Here is a 21,917-nt window from a genome sequence, read left to right on the forward strand (position 1 = left end):
ATAATGCCCGCGTTGGCAGCAGCAGCGCTTGGGTTAAAATCACCGATAATGCTGGCTGCCACCGCCAGTGCAGGCACCTCTCAGCCCAGGGCTACAGGAGCCCATGTTAAGCAAACACGGGATCTTCCGTAGCTTCCTGGGTAAGTCGGGGCTGTGGTGGGCCGGCACTATGCATAATTGCCAGCAGCAGGCCTGTCAGCCCGCCCAGCCCCAACCCTAGAGTGTCCCTGTAGAGACACTGCATGCCCCTGCGGGCTTCGCAGAGCCCCAGAAATGGCAGGGGTAACCCCCTACCCCCACCTGGGCATTCGGAGGGGGCCTGGGCCCCCCCACTCCCCCCCTGGTCCATCCAAACCTCCTCCCCACTGCTCTGGCTTACCTCCTGGCCCTGGCGTTCAGCATGTGCGTGCATGATATGCTGGGGGAGCTCAGCATGCTCCGCCCCCGTGCATACACGGGGAATGGCATGGCATCATGTCCCGCCACAATGGCAGCGCACAGTAGCTGTCGTCGGGCATAAAAGGCCTTTGAAAGGCAAGACTATCAGACTAAGAAACAGAACAAATAATGGAAATCTTGGAAACTCAATGCAGATCTAATTACTTAAGTTTCAGAGGAATTCCAAAGGAATTAGTCAAACAAGTGTTAGATCTTTTGATCTGAGTCCATTAGAATCTTAAAGAGACAAGATTTTCAAAGAGCAAAGTTTAATGGGTCAAAGCTCCCTTGTATCTGATGGAGGGAACTTTGACTCAAAAGTTTATACCCCCAGATCTTACTTGTCTCTATGGTGCTACTGGACTCAAGTTCAGTGGTTCTGCTGCGGACCAACCCAGCTTCCCTTTGAAACAAAATTCTTGACACTGTGTGAGATGTTCATTTATGTCACCAAATCTTGAGATAGATATTAAATTTTGATACTTCAAAAGAGTTTATTCTTATATGAATAATCCCAGTGACTTGCCATTTATTTACAGTACAGTGATGAAGATGAAACAAACACATTTACTCAAGGGGATAAGCTTCGAGCTCTGAAAAGTAGAAGGCAGGCAAAAGCAAACTCAATTCCACTGACGTAAGTTACTTTTACTTTGCTTCTACAAATGCTAAAGCCCCTTTCCTGCAGACTGACCGGAGTATGTGTTTTTAATAACAACCGCTAACTTTCACTGTAGTATCTAAGTCTTTTGCTTGCCTTGTTTGATTGTTTTACCACCACTAAAGCTCTTCTCTGTCCCTGTGAGGTGTTGCATCCACTACCTTAGCAGGTCCAGCAGCTAGACATCACCAAGTTCTTCCTTAAACTTAATGTTAGGAGGACAGTGCCCAGGGGTGGCCTAACACTGGCTCTCTAGATGTCCATGGGCTACAATTCCCATAAGCCCCTGCCAGCATGCACTGGCATCTGGAGAGCCACTGTTTGGGCACCCCTGGCCTAGAAGTTCCTTGCCTCCGTTTTTTAAGACTAGTGTAGATTGGCTTTAGTATTGGGGGGTTCACTTACTTTAGAGTTTCTCAACAGAATTGCTACTAGAACTATTTTTTTTATAGGATGAACTGGCTGTGTGTGAGCAAAAGCAGATGGCTGACAAATCTGTATGACTGCATATTATGGTTGGAAATAAGGCATTGTGATGTGAATTTTAAATACAGTTTTGAACATTAAAAAACAATATAACCCTCTCTGCTACGTCTTTTATAAAGTGTGTGTTGTTGACCTTAGATCACACACACATCAGTAAAGCAGAGGAAATTTAAGGTAGTGGTCCTCCCACAGAGGATGTATAATACAGTGAACAAGAGTTAATTTCCTTTTAAGGCGGTTTCTTGAGGTGGAAAAGATTTGCAGAATCAGTTTGTAGAAGTATGGGCTTGAAGTAGAGAGAGGAAATATTTCCCTAGTGCCAGCAGTATTTGTTTTGTTTTTGTCTTTTAAACTACCACTGGTCGGAATGTTCTGCTGGTAGGTTTAAGTTCATTGATTTCCGTTTGAATTCATGTTCCTCTCTTCCTCCCTACCCTCACCCTTTTAGATGTCTCCTAGCTATTCTGGTCACTGTCCTGGGTAGCATTATCACCTGGTGGATTGTGTGTGGCTCCCTTCTGCCCAACCTACTATTCTGTCTAGATGTTTTAAGAACATAGTTCCATCAGGACCCCCCCCTGAGAGAGCCACTGTGTAAGTGCCCCTGTTCCATTCTCTGCAGTAGCTCACCTTCTGGCCTCTTTTGTAAATGCATGTATGAAATTATTACTGGCGCTTTTTTTTAACAAATCATTTAACCTATTCTACTTGCTTGGAGAGAGAGAGTATTAGATGAATAAGTCATGATTTAGCTGTCTTATAATTCCCTGTTGAAAACTGCCAAACACTGAAGTGTAGGTATGTTCTTATGCTGGATCCTTTTCTGTGTGACAGTTGAGATACAATTTTAAGAAAGTAATTTACTGCGGTATTATAGAATGCATGTCTGGTACCTATTCATGTATTCATGGACTGTTGGAGGTTTATTACATACCGGTTCTGGGATACTTGGAGGTTTGAACACTTGCCTTACCCATTTCACCTGCATCGCAGGTAATTGCAAGCTGTACTTATGTAGACTTGTGGCTAGTGTGCTTAGGCAGAAGTCAGACACTTCAGGCTGCAGTCTGTATTTTACCGTAAATAAGGCATATTGGATACAGTGGAATTTATGTCCAAGCAAATGTGCATGAGATGGAGCTATAGGCAAAAGACTCATCGCACTGAGACAGTTACTATATTTATTGTAGGGATTGATATGTTGTTCTAGACTTTCATTTAAAGCATGTGTCAGTGTTAGACCTTTCTTTGATTTAGGATGGTGGTAGAAAATACTTTACAGGATAGGATAGCATTTGGAATGCATAAGGCAGTATGCCCCCTAGTGAATCTCTGGAATATTTTACATTTTCCACTTTCTGTCTCTCTAAGATCTTGTGCTATGTTGAATAGTTCTTGTTCAATGTCTTGCTGTATATGTTGTAAATGTGTGGATTCTCCTCACTCTTACAAGTCTAACAGCTGATATGCTATGTCAATAAAACTGAGAGCTTTTCTTAAGCTTAATACATTTCTTCGAATAAAACAGTAGTTTGAAAATTAAAGTGCTACTATTGGTGAGTACTATGCTGTACATGGCCTTGAGGAAAGGTGGGATTGAAAGATTCCACTTTTCCTCCTGGCTCAAGACAGCAATATAATCATATATATGTCTTAATATGATTGGAACTATTACATCAGTGTGGGAAGCCTTGGCCATTCATCTTTTCCTGTTGAAAATGACAGCAGTGAATCAAGTTTGCACTGCAGCTCCATGGAGTGACACAGTAGAAAGAGGTGCATTTTACAAAATGAGAATCAGTTGTGTTGAAAGCCAGCTGTTACTACCATCCTACTCAGTTGGAAAACATGCATTTTACAAAGTATGGCTGAGGGAAAATAATATTGTTGTTAAACAGACTGGTTTAACATCTGTTAGCACTTTCCTAGCTCCCATGACTGGGTCAGTAGTATCCCTTTGTGAAAGGAACAGCTATGTTAAATTCCTAAGGTATTGCTTTACTGAAAGATTACTAATCAATTGACTTATAACATATAATTTATAACTTCAAAGCTTGCTTTTCTATACATCAGAAGTAGCTAACAACCGAATTAAGAGTTGGAAGGGACCTCCAGGATCATCTAGTCCAATCCCCTGCAGAATGCAGGAAACTCAGAACTACCTTCCCACCCACAGTGACTCCAATTCCATTCCTAGATAATGTCCCCAGAATCCAGAATCCCTGGGCAGTCTGGCCTGGACAAAATTCACCTCCTGACCCCAAAATGTTTAACGATATTTCCCTGGACCTGCAAGTAAGGGCCACAGGAGACAAGAACTGACATAGTCCCTTATGCCCAACCACTCACCATCTGCCTCACAGAATCAGCTTTTTTGTCTGATGGCTATTCATTTTATTTCATCCAGTTTTCTAGCCTGTCAAGATCATCGTGTATCCTGATTTGGTCTACTGTTGTGTTTCCTACCCCTCCCAGTTTAGTATCATCTGCAGATTTAATAAGCATCTTCTCTATTCTTTCATCCAAGTCAATTATAAATAAGTTGAAAAACACAAGGCCCAGGACCGAGCCCTGAGGCACTCCACTTGTCACTCCTGTTTAAGAGGATGATGAACAGGTACCCTTGGGTTTAAACATACTTCCCAATCTGTAAAATACATGAATGACCTTTGAAAAACACTGAGCTATGGGTTAAAAAAAATCTAGAGCTATCTGTTCTTTGACCCTTTTCATACTATTTAATTAATCAAAGGAACAGACTAGGCAACTCTTCCCAGGTGAAGCCTTCAACTGTTAGCCATAGAAAAGATCACCCTGTTGACACCTTATAATTCTAAGTGGACCTTCATGGTTAATATTAGTGGACCAGGAGGGGAATGTATTTATTTAGTAAAGTTTCCTCAACAAATTTCCTTTCCCTCACTATTATCTTAATAAAATAGGAGAATAGAGTGAAAATGGTCCCTGACCTATTTGCTTTGCAGGCCAAGCATATCAGAAACGACCTTGTTTTTAAAAGCACATATTTTTACTAAATATTGATAGCACTAGAGTAATTTTGCTGTTGTGACTCGGGAAATATGGTTGTGCTCTGAGCATTCAGTTTGCTGCACCTAATATGCCACTCTAATTGGTTAAAAATTCCTGTTAGCAAACAACTTCTTTTGTATTTCTTGTATCTGGCCTTTTATCTAGGGTGTTCTGAATTTTGTTCCCCTTCATTCATCACCCAGATTTCATGGTGGAATGTGGGATCTGTGTATTATGGAGATGCCTGACCTGATTTTCTACTTTTAGCAAAATCTTTCTTCTTCTTAGAAGAGAGGGTAGAATATTTTGCTGTCTGAAATGAATGCTATACATGGTTTTAAAATAGCACAAGCTTATTCTCATTCTGTTGCAAAATTGAAGTTATATTCATCTGTTCATAAGATCCACTTTTTCAGATCTGTTGGTAGAAAACCATGTCACGCTGGTCTTCTCACTGTCTATTATATACTTTCAGTTTTACTTCAGTTTATGTAACTTCTGTTTCCCACTCTTTTCAGAGTAATTCTACAGTCCAGTGTTCAGAAAAGTAAGCACTCTGAACCTAGCATTTCTGACAATGCAGGCCTTTCTAAAAGAACTACCAGGTCTACTGCAAGAAAAAACAGTTTTAAAAGGTGAGAATTCCTGTCCTCATAAGACACTGTCAAGAAAATCAAACTTCTTTAAAGAAAATTCTCACTGATTTGTTTGTGTTGCTAGACTGTATGGAAGTATTGAACCTTCCAAGTTAAAGAAAGCCTGTTACGAACAAATATTAAAGGTTTTGACAAACTTTAGGAACAATTATAAGCAGGTCTATTTGGAAATAAGATGTACATTATTCAGTTGAATTTCTGCCGGAGAAGTGTCTTTAGGGCAGTAGACTCAGTGTCTTATATAAAATGAAAGGGTTGAAGGCACTGCAAGAACAAAGGGCAATTAAGATTATTTTTTTACATACGTAACTAAGACCTTTATTGGCATTATACAAAAAGAGAGTCCAGTTGATAAGACATTTAGAAGATAATTTTTAAGGGGACAATGTCTCTTTTTGTTTCAGAGAGGGTAAAGAGGAAAAACACGCACATTATTATATCTGTTGTATCTATTCATAGAAAGAATAATAGTATGATAAAGTACTGATATATTGGCCATTGGTTCATTTGGAGGCAGGCAATGATTGGTTATATTTAGGTGCATGAACCAGCTCACAAAAGAGACTAAAATTTATCATGAATTTTGGCTGGTTTGTGGTTCATGGAACAATGTTCAAGGAGGTATGACCAGCATGAACATTCTCTGATCTTTAATGTTTATCATGACAGTTTGTGAATGGATACATTTCCAGACAGATTATCTCCACTAAAGTAAACTGTTTATGAAACTCCAAAGCAATGAGGTGTGTGTGTGTGTGTTGGGGGGGATTATTCAGTCTTGGAAACACCAATAGCAGCTCTTTAAATCTTAACAGGCACTGCTGGTTGCCAATAGCAGAGTGCTCATTCTGCTCTATTGGATTAGGGTACTATATATCAGCTCAGCTTCACATCCTCTCCTCTATTGGCAGTTAGTCAGAGAAGCAGAGAATGTGTTAAAAGTATACATGCAGAGCCTATTCAGTAATTCCCTACTTATTGTGAACTCCTATTCCCTGCTGGGGTTTGCTGAACCCAGGGTTCTGTACCACCTTGTCTTTCTGCTCATGCCAAGTAGAGGGGTCTAGCTACTAGGTACCTTGGCTGAGGACCCACATGTTATACCTTCTCGATTATGAATTCCTCACCCATGCTGAGTATTTAGTAGACTCAGGAGTCTGCTCACACTGAGGACTCATGGTGATGCAATAGAGGTCAGGCCGTGCTTCCAGGGCTTCTCTCATCATCATCTCTGCTGAATCCCTCACTACTGCTGCTGCTGCTGCTGCTGCTAACATCCCAGTTGACTACTGACAACCTGGAATGGGGCTTCTCCCTGGTTGGGCTATTTGAGGCAGATGTGCTGGGCTGCAGCTCCTCTCACTCCACAGCCACGTCTGTTGGTCTTCTCAGAGTTCGCAGTTCCATTGCAAGAGCTTTGCATTCAGGAGAGCAATGCTGCCTTTTAAAAGGGGTATCACAGGTACAGACCAGCTTGTACTCCCCTTCCTTGCAGAGGGTGCAACCTGATGATGATGGGCACCTGCAACCCCTCTGCCAAGGCCCTGCCTTGTGAGAGAACATCTGGCTCTAGTGGGGAGGTCAGCCTTCAAATCAGGGGAATGACTTGCCCCAGGCTGGCTGTGTGGGGGCAAAATACATCAGTATTGTTCTGGAAGGACTTGAGGACAGCACCATTTGGAAGAGTTGTTAACCAGTTGTTAAAGAGCTCCTCTCCCCTGTGCAAAATGATCAACTTCAAATCTGGGGAGAGGGTCTTCAGGCTTCCTTCCCCTGCTGTTTTTATCAGTGGAAATGGTAAAACAGGGGGACCTCTTTGCCATTTATTTAGGCTCTATATGTTCAAGGAAGGAGGAGCAAATAGCCCCCCTTCCCAGGTGCCATTTCCAGTGGAAAAAATGTTATGGGGGGAGTCTGCAACCCCTCCTCTGCACCTTTGAAGGTGGCCCCATAGTTTCAAGATGAATTACAAACATCCATTATGTGACTACAACCTGGATTGAACACTGGTGTCCCAGCTTGTGTCATATATGTTCTGTATTTTGGTTCTGAGGGGCTTGGCTAAAGATTCTAATTTCAATCTGAAGGGAAAGTGCCCATGGGCGAGTAAGTGCTGGATAATGTCTCAGTGATACATCTTGATGGCATTTTCTGAATTTTGATTACAGCCTTATTTCTTGGGAAGACATGAGATTAGAAAGGGTGATTTTGTAAGTAGGGGCAATTGGTCTTTTATGTTATCTTAGATGGGCAAGAAGCATCCCACCTATTTCCTTCTTATACAAGCCATATAGTATCAACTGTGTCATAAGAGAAATGGAAATAGAGGTCCGAGCACTGTCTGAGATACTGATTAAAATTCATACTCTCTTGTACTGAATTATGATGACTCCCTACTGCTCTACTCAGCTTAGATGTTGATACCAGGCACTTCCCTTCTTTCTTCTTTTCCCTATTGCTGGAAGCTGCTCTGTTCCTGGTGCTATAGCAGCAAGAAGCTGTTTATTCCATGTTGGAAAAAGGCTTTGTAAGTTAGGGAGGCGGAAAAGAGTCCTTGTCTAACTGTTCTCCTGGAGGCAATCAAGGAGGAAGTGTGCTCAAAGGAGCAGGAAGTCTCTAGTTCAGCTAATTGGAACACAGGAGAAGATTAAATTATTATTATTATTTATTATTATTATTTAATTTATTTCCCTACATAGGCTCGTGGCGGGTCACAGCAGTCTTTTTTTTTTAATTCAAAGTTTTTTATTTTATTTTCCAAGATTAAAGATAGTACAATGCAAGTAATCTACATTATTGATACAGAAAGAAAAAGATTATGCTCTTCGTTTGATACACTTGATACCCCGTTTCAATCCCCTTTTAAATTATTTTCTTAGGTAAATCAGATAAGGGCCCCATTGTTCTTGAAAACCCTCTTCTCTTCATTTAAGAATATAAGACTACACATGGTTACAATATTATGGACTTTTACCCAAAGCTTATAAACTTCTTTTTTAAAAAATAATTTTATTATTTATTATTATATAAAGCATTTACAGAGAAATTGAGAAGAAAAAGCGACCAGCTGATATGGTTTGCCATCTCTTTTAACATACATATTCAGTTCCCATCACATATTATTCCTAATCTAGAAGTTTTTACCATTTTTCTTAGCCAAGTGATAATACATATGAGAGTATGATCTGTTATAAGAATACATTCTGTTATTATCTTAAATGATATTAGGTCAGTCTCCTTCATAAATTGGCCCTGACCCAAGAGTTACTACTGCCGTCTTGTTAATGCCTATGAAGTATGGTTTGTCATCCTCTTTTAGCATACATATTGACATACATATTCAATTCCCATCGCATATTAATCCTGATCTAGGAGTTATTACCATCTTTCTTAGCAAAGTAGTTGTTGATACATATGAGAGTATAATCTATTATAAGGATATATTCTGTTATTGTCTTAGATGATATAAAGTCAGTTCCCTTCATATATTGGTCCTGTCCTAAAAGTTAGTGCTGCTGTCTTTCCCACAGGAAGCCAGGAGAATATTCCATTGTTCAACTCATCCTTCAGGTGGTCACAGAAAATGAAATTGTGTTTTTTTCCATAGTAGAGTGTTTCTGATTGTCCTTCTGTCAGGGCCAAAGAAATCTCTTACTTGATTCTTTCTTGCAGTCGCCTTTGAGTAGGCTCTGAATACTTTATCAATCTGGATCTCTTCCTCTGGTCGCACAGGAATATCTCCTGATAGCTTCCTGGTTGCTGTCGCTTTTGAATAGACTCTTTTTATTTTGCTGATCCAAATCATTTCCTGCTCTGAATAGACTTCCAGGTTTTCGGTGCTTTCCTTCCTTGAATCTGTTTTCCCAGGTTCTTCAAAGGTACTTTGGGTTTTTACATCTCTGGCTCTCTTCCCCTCCTGTTGATTAACTTCCAAACATTGAGTTTTTGTTTGATTTATTATTGGCAAAGCTATATCAGCTGCTCTCTCCGGACCGTCGGCTCCGTCCAAAAGCTCCCCCTTAATCCCACGGATTTCCTTTTCCAGCTTATTGACTGCTTTCAGTATCTTTGAGTTCCCTTCGCATAACAAATGGAAAAGCTGTGCCTTAGTTCATTTCTCCATAGTTCCAGGCAGTCACAAATTAAAAACAGAAAGTCTCGTGAGGTCTCGTGAGAGCATGGGCAATCCCAAATTATCAGTTTGTCGATCTCCGTATCAAGTCAGCTACCCCTACTGAACTCTCTCTTTGTTTGGTTAGTGGGTATAATTAGCTGGGAGTCTCTCAGTCGGCGAAAGAGGGAATTCACTTGTAAATTGGTTGAGGAGGGGGGGGGGAAGAGCTTGTGGAAAAAGAAAGGGAAGAGCCAGAAAGCTTTCAATCCTTACTGTTGTAAACTTCAGCTTCTGTCAGCGCTCCTGTCAATCTGGTAAAAGATGGTCTGGGAAGAATGTAAGGTCAGCTGGTCGTTTCAAGCTTGTAAAGTTGTTTGCGACAAAGACGCCATCGTGACCTTGAGCACACGCCGCTATTAATCCGGGGAGTTCGGTCCCCCTACCTCCCCACGGATCTGTAAGACCCTCAGGATGCCGTTCCCGGTTCCTGGGGCGACCGGCGAGCAGATTTGCGTATCTGCTCAGGTCAGCCAGGTGCAGAAGCTCCTGACCCTCGGCATGGCTTAAGAGCTGAACAGAAGTCCAGCTTTTTATGGCGCCATCTTCAGTCGATTTTTTTCCCCCCAAGACCCAAACGAAGCAACTTCTGTTCTCTCAGCTTATAAACTTCTTCACGTTTCCACCACATTTAAAAAGAGAAGCCTACTTTGTTACCATCGTTTCAACATTTGTTTGCATAGTTTTTAACAATTTTAGCAGTCATAAACAATTTATACTTAACGCAATCTTAGAGCCATCCACGTTTCCACTAGGGAAAAGAAAAAGAAAAAAAAAGCCTACTTAGTTGTACGGAAAGAAAAAATATATATATATAGGTTGTTAAGGTTGTTAAGTTATATAAGTGTAAGTTATTAATACAAAAAATGGTAAAATAGAGTCTTCATTAGTTACTCAGTTGTACAGAGGAAAAATATATGAGTTGTTAGATAAGTATAAGTTATATAAATATAAGCTGTTAATACAAAAATAGTAAAATAAAGTCTTCGTTAGTTACATTTACACCTCCTCAATTAGGTGCCTCCTTTTAGTTATGCTTTCAGTTTAAACTGAGAGTCACTACAGAGATATGTTAAATAATTCAAATTCAGCTAACATAGGAAATCTAAGACCCCACACTTACATGATAGTATAGACTTACAATGAACAGTAAAGTATAGTCTTCATCTGTTATTCTTAAACCCATTCCATTAGGTGTCTCCTTTTAATTAAGCTTTAATTTTGGGCTGGGAGACACTGCGAAATTAGATTTAATAATACAGATTCAGCTTACTTAGAAGATCTTAGACCCCAGATTAACTTCTTAACTAGTTATATTGCCTATGTGGCTACAGAAAAAAAAGGAAAAGGAGGAAAAGAATTTCAACCACTGTTTCTCATTTCCGTTCCCCAGACTTCTTAAGAGGGTCTCATATCGAGGCTTGTTGCATCTTGTTGTTCCCATTGACTTATGTTCTGTCCAGTTGGCCTTTGGCTTAGAAAGTGCAGTTGTAGTCTTTCCCTCAGAGAATACATCGGTGAATCTTGAAGCAGTTGTACCTCCTGGGCTCCAATATCAGTACAGTTTTTTTTCCAAGAAGCTCCTTTAAATCGATTACTTTCACAGCAGATCCATATATCTTTTGATTGGTTCTTGTGTACTGTTGCTTTGGAGTGGCTGTATGTCTTTTTGGGAAGGGTGTCCTTATCTAGGCTACAAAGCTCCGACATCCCCTTTTCCATCTCCATAGTTTCAAATTTATCTTCTGCTGGTAATTTTCCACCTTGTTTAGAGCTATTATCAGCCACTGTTATTGATTCATCATTCCTGTTAGAGACTTCTTCCTTGCCGCCTTTGATCTCCTTGAGCATATTTTTAAGCAAGCCATCTGTAAATGCTTTCAGATCTTGAGTTTGTTTCTCTATTAGATGAGCAATTCTTTTTAGCATAGACATGTTTTAGGCTTAGAAATTTGTTAATCTTAGGCAATTTTGCAAATAACCAGTAGAGGTCCTACAGAGTCCTAATGAAAGCAACAGTCTATTTTGTTCTCCGATGTTCTTGACGCTGCCAAGTGACGTATTGAAGTCAGTAAAGCAATGTCTCGTACTGGAACAGAATTCTCGCGAGATCTTCCCACCCACAGCTCTTATCTCTTATCTCCGAAAACCAAAACAAATGCAGTAAAAGCTATTACTAATTAGTTTGAGTTGATTTAAGTCCTTCTTCTACTTAGAAAAGAAAATTAGCCTGCCTCATATCGAGGTGGCTTCAAGCAGAGCCAGAAACGGGGGGAAAAGGAGAAACGGAGAAATACTTGCATCTCTGTGCGTTGATTGATGTCTTGATATCTTGGAATTTAGCAGATGTCCTCCCCTCAGTTCACAGCATTCGTTTGCAGTAAATCGTAGTAGAGGGTCAAAGTAGATTCTTGAAAGAAGAAAAGAGAGGAAAGTCCAGAATATGGCCGGCGTCCTCTTGGCCCCGAAACGCTGACAGCCTATAATCCAGGGAGATATACTCCCTAAAGGATTGGAGACGGCCCCAAAAGTTCCCTAGAGCTTCCTGGGTAGAAAGGTGAGGTGGGATTTGCGTACCCCTCCTCTTTTCTGCTAATTGCTTCTGCAATTAACCCCTGTCAGGCTTCAGAGAGATTGCTCTGCAATCCCCTCAGTACGCCATCTTAAGCCACACCCCCGGGTCACAGCAATCTTAAAATCCTCCGTTAAAACTCCCATTAAAAGACTTTAAAAATTCCCAACATGGCGGAAAAATACCACTCTCCCCCATCCCAACCAAGGCGATGGAGAATGGAGAGTAGTGATGTATACTTCATACCCCAGGGGGGGCAATGCTCTGCTTCACCAATCGCAGCCTCAACCATAGACCTGGCGGAAGAGCTCCGTTTTATAGGCCCTGTGGAACACTGGCAGCTCACGCAGGGCCCGTAGCTCACCCGGGAGCTCATTCCACCAGGTGGGGGCCAGGACAGAAAAAGCCCTGGCCCTGGTTGAGGCTAGGCGCGCTTCTCTGGGGCTGGGAACGACCAATAGATTTCCCCTTGCAGAACGTAAGGCCCTGCGGGGTACATGGCAATAAACGGTACCTCAGGTATGTGGGTCCCAACCCGCGTAAAGCCTTAAAGGTTAAAACCAAAAACTTGAACCAGATCCAGGTAGCAATTGGCAACCAATGCAGTTGCCTCAGCACAGGCTGGATGTGGGCCCTCCAAGGTGTACCAGTGAGGACCCTAGCCCCTGCATATTGCACTAGCTGAAGTTTCCGGATCAAGGACAAGGGTAGGTCTGCATAGAGCGAGTTACAGAAATCTAATCTGTAGGTGACTTTCGCATGGATCAATGTGGCCAGGTGGTCGGGGAACAGGTGGGGTGCTAGTAGCCGGGCCTGGTGAAGATGGAAAAATGCCAGGCCCGCTACTCTCTTGACCTGGACCTCCATAGTCAGGGAGGCGTTAATGGCTACCCCCAAATTCCTGACCTGGGACGCGATGGTAAGTTGCAACCCCGCCAAGGTCAGCAAGTGTGCTTCCTGTGCCCACCCCCTACCTCCCAGCCACAGGACCTCTGTCTTGGAGGGATTGAGTTTCAGGCGACTCTGCTTGAACCATTCTGTCACTGCTTCCAAACATCCGGCGAATGGTTCCAGGGGACAGTTCGGGTGGCTGTCCATTAGGAGATAGAGCTGAGCGTCATCAGCGTACTGATGGCAACCCAGCCCAAAACTCCGCACCAGCTGGGCCAGAGGGCGCATGAAGATGTTGAACAAGGTGGAGGAGAGAACCATGCCCTGAGGGACCCCACAAGGGAGTCTGTAAGGACACGAGAACTCATCCCCCACTGCAACCCTCTGGGTCTGGTTCTGGAGAAAGGAGCGTATCCAGCATAAGCTGGTCCGCCACGGCCCTTTCCACCACCTTTCCCAGGAACGCTAAATGCGATACTGGGTGGTAGTTGGCAGGATCCCGCAGGGCCAGCGTTTTTTTCCACCGCCTCCTTTAGCCTCTCAGGGAACTCTCCGGAACTCAGGGAGCAGTTGATAATGTCCCTGAGTTGGCCTCCTGTCCTCTGGCCACCTCCTTTGAGGAGCCAAGAGGGACAGGGGGCAAGTGGTCACCCTGACTGACCCCAGTAACTTGTTCCCCAGCAAATGCCAGGAAGTTCCTAATCTAACTGTGCTGAATACACATCTCCTCCAACGCCCCCTCTAGGATTTTCTTCATATGCTGCTGAACCATGCATGCTACTGATCGTGCATATTCCAACAATATAAAACAGTTCTTGTAGAAGGTGCCTGTTCAGTTACTGCAACATAAGCAGAGCCTTAGGCAAGATCAGCCTGCTTATTTTAAAGTAAGGTAGTAATAATGTGCATTACATGTTGTGTGGTTATGACTATCACAAATTAAATAGTACTAATTCATTGTTCCGTTGTACTGTTTACACATCAGGATATTATTCAGCCTGTATTCTCTATAATAGCTTTTCTTTTATAGGCCATCTGTCTAAAAAGTCTGATGTACTGATTTTTGGCAGGGTGTGAAAATATGTTGTCATTCAGGTATATCATAATAGTCTGGCCTTGCAGCTACAATGGAACATATACAGTGATTAAACACATGGCTTTGTAACCATAAATTAACCTAGTACCTATAAAGTCTCCAAAAGCAGATGGATAGTGCACTTATTAGGCTGAAGCATATTATGCATCATATCCTGCATGTCAGAAATGACATGTTAGGTAAGATTATGACAAGTCAAGTGATAATGCTTCCGTATATAAAGTGAAATGGGGTGAATGTACCTTAAGGTCAGAATTTACATTGTATACCAAGGTCTAGTTTCAATTCTCTGGTTCTGGCTTAGAGAATCGGGAAAGTAGCCCAGGTGCATGTGCCTGCTTCTCCATTTGCATGTTCCAGTCCTTTTCTCTACTTCCAGGTTTTCTTTAATTATTGTTTACTGTGATGTTTGTATCAGGAAAACTGCAACAAGCCTCCAAGCCATCCTCTGAAGCAGCCTAGTAAAATCATGGGATTGACTCTGCAGAAGCAAGGATTATGGAGCTTGCCAGCAATCCCCTCCCACCAAGTTTATTCCTGGAGTTGTTAGATCTGCACTAATAGTGACATGGGTCATGTATGAGGCTGCAGGGGGAAGGGGATGAAATCACCAGCCTCTTCCATCCATGCATCTCCACTATTGGAAGAAGTAAAATGGGTGTTTCACCCTCCCCATTGCAGCCTCCTGTCCCTCATGGATAATTATTCCTGGAGTCATGGGACCCATATAGTCCGGACTTTCTTCGGGTTGGAAGGACTGCTGTGAGGGATGGAAATGTAGGAAAGATGCATGATCATCAGTGCCTTCTGCTGATGGACTGTAGGATCCAACCCCATAGTTGGGTCTTAGTGCTAACAGAGTTGCTCATCATGAAAGAATGGAGAAGCATGTGAACCTACAGTATAGTTTGTATCATCATCAAAATGAATCTACATCTTTGATCCATCTTCCATCTTTTTCAGTCTTTATCTGGCATTTTAAACTAGAGAATATCACTTACTGGTAAATATACCCAGGAAAAGCAAATGTAGTACTTTCTCAGTCATGAAACTTGGAATTCGATATATATAAAGGGAGATTCAGCAACTTATGACTACGCCATATAGAAAGCTAACCCTAGTGTGGTTGGCATGTGGTTCCCAGTTTAAAGCAGCTGCTGTTGGAGGAACTGAGGACAGGTGAGCTGTGGACCTTGTTCCAGGGATTAAAAGTAAAGGGTCTGCCCTCCAACATGACCCCCCCTCTCTTCTCTACAGCCTCTGTGCTTTTACCCCAGTATGGGGCAATTGCAGAAGGAGAGCAAGGTGTCTACAGAGAAGAAAGAGTAAAAGCACCACAGTAGCCACCCAAGAAAAGAGCAAATTGGCCACAGGAGTAGTTTTGCTCCTGTTTTTCCATAGCCAGGTAGTCTTCCAGGCATGTCTCTCAGGTGATCTGAAAGATTAGGAAAGAGCAAGAAGGCAGGCAGGAAAGCTCTTCATCTCATTGTAGATACAAAACCTAAGGTTCAGAAGTGGGGGAAAGAAACAACCCTACATGAATCTGTACAGAGATGCATGTGGAAGATATAGTTCCATATATAGTAGTTAGATCATTGAATGTGCATGTTTGGCAGAGAGGTAAGAGTAATTTGGCTTATTTGGGTTGATGGTAATTCTGAATGTGGCTCTCTTGTGTGCTGCAGAGTGAGTCCTACTGCTCTTGACATAGGGGACTAAGGAAGCAGAATTGAGAGTCAGTTTGAACTGTGCTTGGAAATACTCATGGCTATGGAAACTGGGTTAGATAGTTTTTAGACAGCAAAGAGTATGTGCTGCTTAGCAGCTTCCTCTGCCTGTGCTTTGGCACAATAACACACAACCAGGAATAGCAGGTGTTCTCTGGAAAAGTATGTTGTGCCTTCTCTTTGGAAGGGGTGGTGATGATCCTGCTTCCTCTCTACCATTTCAAAGAGCCTCTTGTGTGAGCATTAAATGCAGTTAATAGGGAGTAATACAGGTTCCACCTGATGTACTCCATTGTTACCCAGGAAACTTCACACAAGAGCTCTAATAAGAGACTCCCGTTTGGTGGAGAAGCTTCCATATTATCACCAGACACTCTGTGATTGGTTGTGGCATGGAAGTACTGTCCATGCTGTGGACGGTTTGTATGGTAGCTACTTTATTCACATGGCTGCCACAATGAGATGTTTCTTAGTGATCATAATGTGCAGACCAGCCTTTAAATCTGTTTAGGATATCCTATTTCAGATGCTTCTGAAAATGGGACCTTAAGTTTTTGAGATATACTTTTCAAGAGTGCTTAAGTAATTCCTCCCTCTTTCTCTTGAAAATGGCTGGAAACCCCATACTGCAAATGAAAGACTCATGCCTTGTTGCTACAGTTAGCAGTTTAGGGAGCAAGATAATATGTTCAGACGATGAGTGGAGAGAGGCTGGATTTAAAAGAAACTTGGCGAATGGGAGCAAATACACAGTAAGTGCTATCCTGTTAATTAAATAGTAAGGTAGTCTTCTGACATTTTAGGGGTAATGTGGATTTTTTTAGTCACAAACCAGTTTTTTGTTTTTTTCTCATAAAGAAGACCTTTAAAAAACACAAGGTCTGTGTTGGCTTCTGCCAGTGTCAGCTGTATTTGGCTATCTGGAGCATAAACTGGAAGCTGAAGAAAGTAACAACTGCAAATAGATATCTTAAAACAATTTTTCTTTACCTTTCTTTCTACTTTTCCCCCCACAGTCTGATGCCTCAGAGGGAAAGAAGGAAAAGGGATGCTTTACAACAAATGCGCTTATGGTACTTTGATTCCACTGCTCCTCTTTTCATAACTGAGACACCTCCTCCTTTTAATACTTCTCTTCTGGATGGCTTTGCTTCTTTTAGTGCTGAAGTTGCATTATTTGAATTATTTACCACTCTGGGGTGGGGGGTTGCTTGCCTGGTTTGAATTAGTATTTGCCTAAATTACTGTGTTTTGAGATATATCTGAAATTACTTATAAATGTATTTTATCATTTCAGCAGTGCTCCTGTCCCACGAACCAGAACGGTGTTGCGTTAAGCAATTTGAATGGAAGATGAAGCAGAGGGAGGGGAAAGAGGGAACATTGCTGTCAATTAAACATCAAAGGAAGAACTTTTAACAAAAAAACAGTGGTCTATTTCAACAGTCAGCCAGAAAAAAAAATTAAGCTTTTTTTGAAGAAGATCCTTATGGAAAGAACTCTGACTACTCAGAAACTGTTAAGGTCTTGACTTTTTTATGCTTGAAGCATTTTCCGTTGTAAAGATAAGGAATGGCTTGTAAATTTTAACCTTGGTTCGAATAACCCCTCTCTGAAAGAGCATTTTCTGTATGATGCATGTGTACAAAACATGAAGGCAATCACTTAGCTTGAGGTTCCTAATTTTTAGGATATTTTCAAGCTGTGATTAATTTCTGAACTGTCCCCAGTACTTTATTTTCATCATTTCTCCAGCTTTTCCAAGGTCCAATGCTGCCTGAGGTGTTGATTAACACAAAATACGAATTAAGCATGAACTCTGCATGTTAAAGCCACTGTTGAACTGCTGTCTTATTCAGGTACTGGAGATATAGTGATAGGTAGAAAAATCATGGCAAGCGATTGGAAATTGCAAATGTTAAAGAAGGTAGTAATGAAGCAGGCGTCATTGATATGCAGACAGACATCCATTACCTGACTCATACAAAGAATGCGAACAGTGAGGTATAGCATCTATCTTCCGATGACTGAGAAAAGAGGTAAGATAGCCATTGTGATCCTCAGCATGAGTGTGGAAGAGGGGGATGTAGTAGCCTTTATTTTGTTCACCATTCCTGGCCTTGAAAAGATAGGAGACACAGCTGCAAAAAGACAGCAGTGTGTTCTTTCTGGCAGAGTAGAGCAGCACAGTAGTCTCTCAACCGCAGAGATGAAAGTTGCAGTACTATGCAGCTGTAAAAATGCTGTATCTGTCTTTTTGACTAGTGCTCTTTCTTCCCTGGAAGAGAAACAGAAAATTTACATGCAGCAGCTAGAAGTCAATATAAGCACTTACCTGGTCAGCTGAGGGCAATCACTATTATCTCTGAGTAGGTGAGTAGCTAGGTGTAGCTCTGAATTTAACCTTGTAGCTATCTAAATCTTACTGGGCCAATTAAAAAATAACAACCTTGCACCCTTCAAGTGTGGTGCCTGCTAATCCCTGGACAATTGGAACAAGTCACTTATTTTAGTTTGGAAAAAAAAGTTGAAATTTTAGCAGCGGCAGCAGCTGCTAAGAGCTAGACTGGATTGTCTTTTCAGAAAGACTGTTCTATGTATAAAAACAAAAAATAGCCTCCTTGGACGTGAAAGGAGCCCTTATTCATACTGGGCTATCTGTTCACAAGCAAGGGTCAGTCAACTTTGTCACCATATCCCATCCTCAGTAGTGTTAAATATCAGTTTTGATTCTCTGTGTTGTATTTCCTATGGAGAAGTATTTAGGAATTCAAACACATTCTATGTGTAGGCTACATTATGCACACACTGGCCAGATAGTAAATTTTTGTATATGAAATAAAATTAGAATTTGTAGAATAATTCCATCTAAATCAGGGTAGTTAGCAAATTCTCATGCATAAATAACTTTGATTATATGGAAAATGGTTTCTTGGTTTTTCATGCTATCCTTCGCATGGTTATGGCATTCCTGCAGATCATGGAAGAGTTAAGAACATATTCCAAGGTGCACATTTTATTCACGAGAAACATGGTTCAGCCTTGTTGCCATGCTTGAACTAGTGAGGTAAAAATACTGAGCATCCTTTCATGAGTGAACATTACCAGGGAAGGCAATTTGTTCATCAAATTGTCTCACTGGTGTCTTTAGTATCACCTTCCTCCTAAACAAACTTATAAACACTACCTGATGATTGGTAAACCTTATTTCTAAGTAAATATTTTTAGATCTGCTTCCAGCATAAAAATGTAAAATGTGAATGTTATACGCATATGCTGGTGTCTGGTGAACCCAACTGGGCTAGGAACAACAGATGTATGCCCCCCCCCCCATGTATGATAACAATACTTCATGCATTTGCTATAAGAACCACTGGTGTAAAAGGGCAGCCTATTTGGCTCATGTGTCAACAGTATAGCCTGTTATTGGTGTCCTGGCAAAAAAAAGAAAAAAGAAAAGAACAGGGGAAAGAGATGAGGGTTGAACATGACCAGACACCCTGCCAGCACATGTGTTGATGGGCATAAGCTATGCCGTTCCCTTCTTGTATACTGTAGGCCCCAAGCAGCACTACCAACACTTTAATCCTTTGCTTGGATAATCAGCCTTGCGTACTAATTGAAATGGTCTGGCGCACTAGCCCGTGGGTTAACTACTGCTACTCTAGGATATGAGTTGAAGTCATAATATAGTGCTATAGTAGTTGTAGCATTATTTTGAGAATACCTGTCAGGGTAAGCTATAGTGAAACTCTGCCCTGTAAAATAAGCAGTGCTCATCCTATGTGCGATTACTCAGCCTCTCCAAGACCCTTTATGCACAGGGTGGCCGCACTAGGCTGCTGTCAGCCATTGCGCCAGATTACCCAGCGCTTCCTGCGTACTCGCGGGGGAGGAATCCCCTGGAGTATGCGGGCTGCCCCGGTGTAGTTTTAGGTCACCCCCGACACCACTGAGCTATTAGAACCAATTCTTTTAGAAACCACTGGTCACAATACAAAAAATTAGCCTTCAAAATACAGTTTTAATATATAACTTGTTTCTTTAATCAGTCATCTGTATGAAGCAAATGTTTGTAACTTACAGGTCTTTTTGTTGTTCAGTGTAGTTTTTACCCCCATAATGAATAGAATGAATGTAGGGTCACATGTCACTGAAAACTTTAAGCTGCTTTGCTTAATTAGCCAGATCAGAGCCTTTAAATTTGTGCTGAAGGACAAAAACAAGAGTTTGCTCAACCTTGGTTGAGAAAGTCTGGTCCAGAGCCACACATCCATGAGCCCATCCACAGTGGCAGAGCATATGTGCAAAGGTTTTGAGTGACTGGACTAGCAAAGATGTCTGCTTGGGACCTTGGAAGAATCAGTGCCTCCTTGTAAGCTCCCTTGGACGCCAAGGAAAGGTCGTGTAAATGTTTCCATAAATAAAGTGCCAAAGACACATTTGCATTCTACAGGTAGGTACTAAGAGCTGGCTGGACTTTCTTTAACATACATTGGGCCCAGCTAAAAAGTTAGTGATGCAGCAGTACTTCTCTTAAGCAGGTCACTTATATGGCTGTAACCAAAGTTATGTATACTGAGTACCAGGGCCAAACACGAAATACTCTGCTAATACTATAGCATGAAACATTAACAACTGTGAGTCTAGCCTGGGCTTGAACCTAATGTGCCAAATGAAGAGTGGTATTCCAGAAAGACTTGCTGCAAGCTCGCCGAGGAAGTGGGGGTCTTTTAACATGTTTCTATAAAAAATATAGGAAGAAAATATATATTATACTGATAGCACATTGGAAACAAAGTATTTTAATTGTAGAGGTAATTATAAATATTTTAGTAACTTGTTGCTAAATAAGCAAATGAATCCATGATGACATCCTGCAATGACTTCTGAAGTGTTTTACATACCCTACCATGAACAGCAACCATCTTCCATAAATGTTCAGATGTGATCACCAGGGCTTTGGCAGTGGAGGGCTTCCTCATACCCTAAATTTAAAGCAACCTATGCCATTACCAATCTGACATCCCCTAGTCTCTCATTTGTACTGCCAAATTGAACACTGGCCTAAGAGTTAAACCCATGATCTGCAAAAGAGGGGCCCAGGAATAACTCAGCCATTTTAACAGAACATATAAATTTTTGAGCTTTAGGATATACTCTTAAACCATGCATTATTTTCCAGCGACTGAATGCCCATCCAAACATACACCATCTCATCTCTCAGCCATGTAAACAAAAGGTGGTTCTGCATTCCTTTTTGTTACAATTGTTCCTCTTAAAAGTTAATGGCTTCTGAGACAATGGGTCTAACGTCTGGTAAAAGTTATTCCCAAATATTCATTCAATCAAGACAGCTGTGCCATTTGAAGATTAAGCGGAAATACTGAGCTTCTCAAGTTACCACTTATAGCCTCCAAATGTGTGTTGTATTGCAGTTTTATATGTCATGCCTCAAATACTTGTATAGACCATTTGTTTAGAAATACAGTAAAATTGATACTGCTTACCTTTTTTAAAAAATTGAGTATTTTTAAAACAGACTGGAAGTTTATTTTGCAGAAGGTATTTTTAAGGTTAACTTGATTCTATACTGAAAATTTAATTTGCTAGAATATGAAATATCTATCAGTGTAATTTGATTATATATATATATTGACTTGTAAAAAACTATATACAAATAAAACCTTATGCAGAAATCAAATGTTTTGCATTCCATAATAATGAACAATATCCAGAAAATATTTGCATTTTTGGTCTAGCAGCTCACTGATTTGGTCCATATTTGAAACTATAGAATTTCAGTAGATGACTTTTTATGCAAGAAAGTCAGCTTTTGATTCATTAGCATAGCCACAGGAGAAGTGAATGAAGAATGCATAAATATATCTGTGTTTTGAAATTATGAATGGAAAACTATTATAAAATGAAAGAGCAAGACCTTCAGTAACATCAAGTTGGGATAAATAAATCTGACAGTTACCAAAGGATCACAAAGCACGTGGATAAACAACACAAGACAGATGAAAGCCTGAAAACAGTAGACTAAACCAATTCTACTTACATAGTGCAAAGGTAGCCCAGAGGAAATACCAAAATAGACCATCAGTCTACCCAAGTTAGCATTAACAATTCTGATCAGCAGCAGCTCTTAAGGATCTCAGCTGGAGATCTATCACTATCTCTTAC

At 41.2% G+C, this 21,917-nt stretch overlaps 1 protein-coding gene across 11 annotated transcripts in view; it reads left to right on the forward strand.

Moving 5' to 3' along the window:
* CDC14B (cell division cycle 14B) overlaps nucleotides 1-21,432 on the forward strand; it is a 61,450-nt gene extending 40,018 nt beyond the window's left edge. For 2 of the 11 annotated variants that reach the window (XM_077344542.1, XM_077344549.1), the window contains exons 12-15: nucleotides 978-1,075; nucleotides 5,134-5,250; nucleotides 16,745-16,801; nucleotides 17,026-21,432. In XM_077344542.1, the coding sequence (XP_077200657.1) occupies nucleotides 978-1,075; nucleotides 5,134-5,250; nucleotides 16,745-16,801; nucleotides 17,026-17,065 (312 nt within the window). In that variant the 3' untranslated portion in view covers nucleotides 17,066-21,432. Of the gene's footprint in view, nucleotides 1-977; nucleotides 1,076-5,133; nucleotides 5,251-14,964; nucleotides 15,181-16,367; nucleotides 16,481-16,744; nucleotides 16,802-17,025 lie in introns of all 11 variants that reach the window. The other 9 variants (XR_013232515.1, XR_013232513.1, XR_013232514.1 and 6 more) reach the window with 9 other exon arrangements.
* Nucleotides 21,433-21,917: the final 485 nt, after the last annotated feature.

This window comes from Paroedura picta, chromosome 7 (genome assembly GCF_049243985.1).
Source record: "Paroedura picta isolate Pp20150507F chromosome 7, Ppicta_v3.0, whole genome shotgun sequence".
Taxonomy (NCBI): domain Eukaryota; kingdom Metazoa; phylum Chordata; class Lepidosauria; order Squamata; family Gekkonidae; genus Paroedura; species Paroedura picta.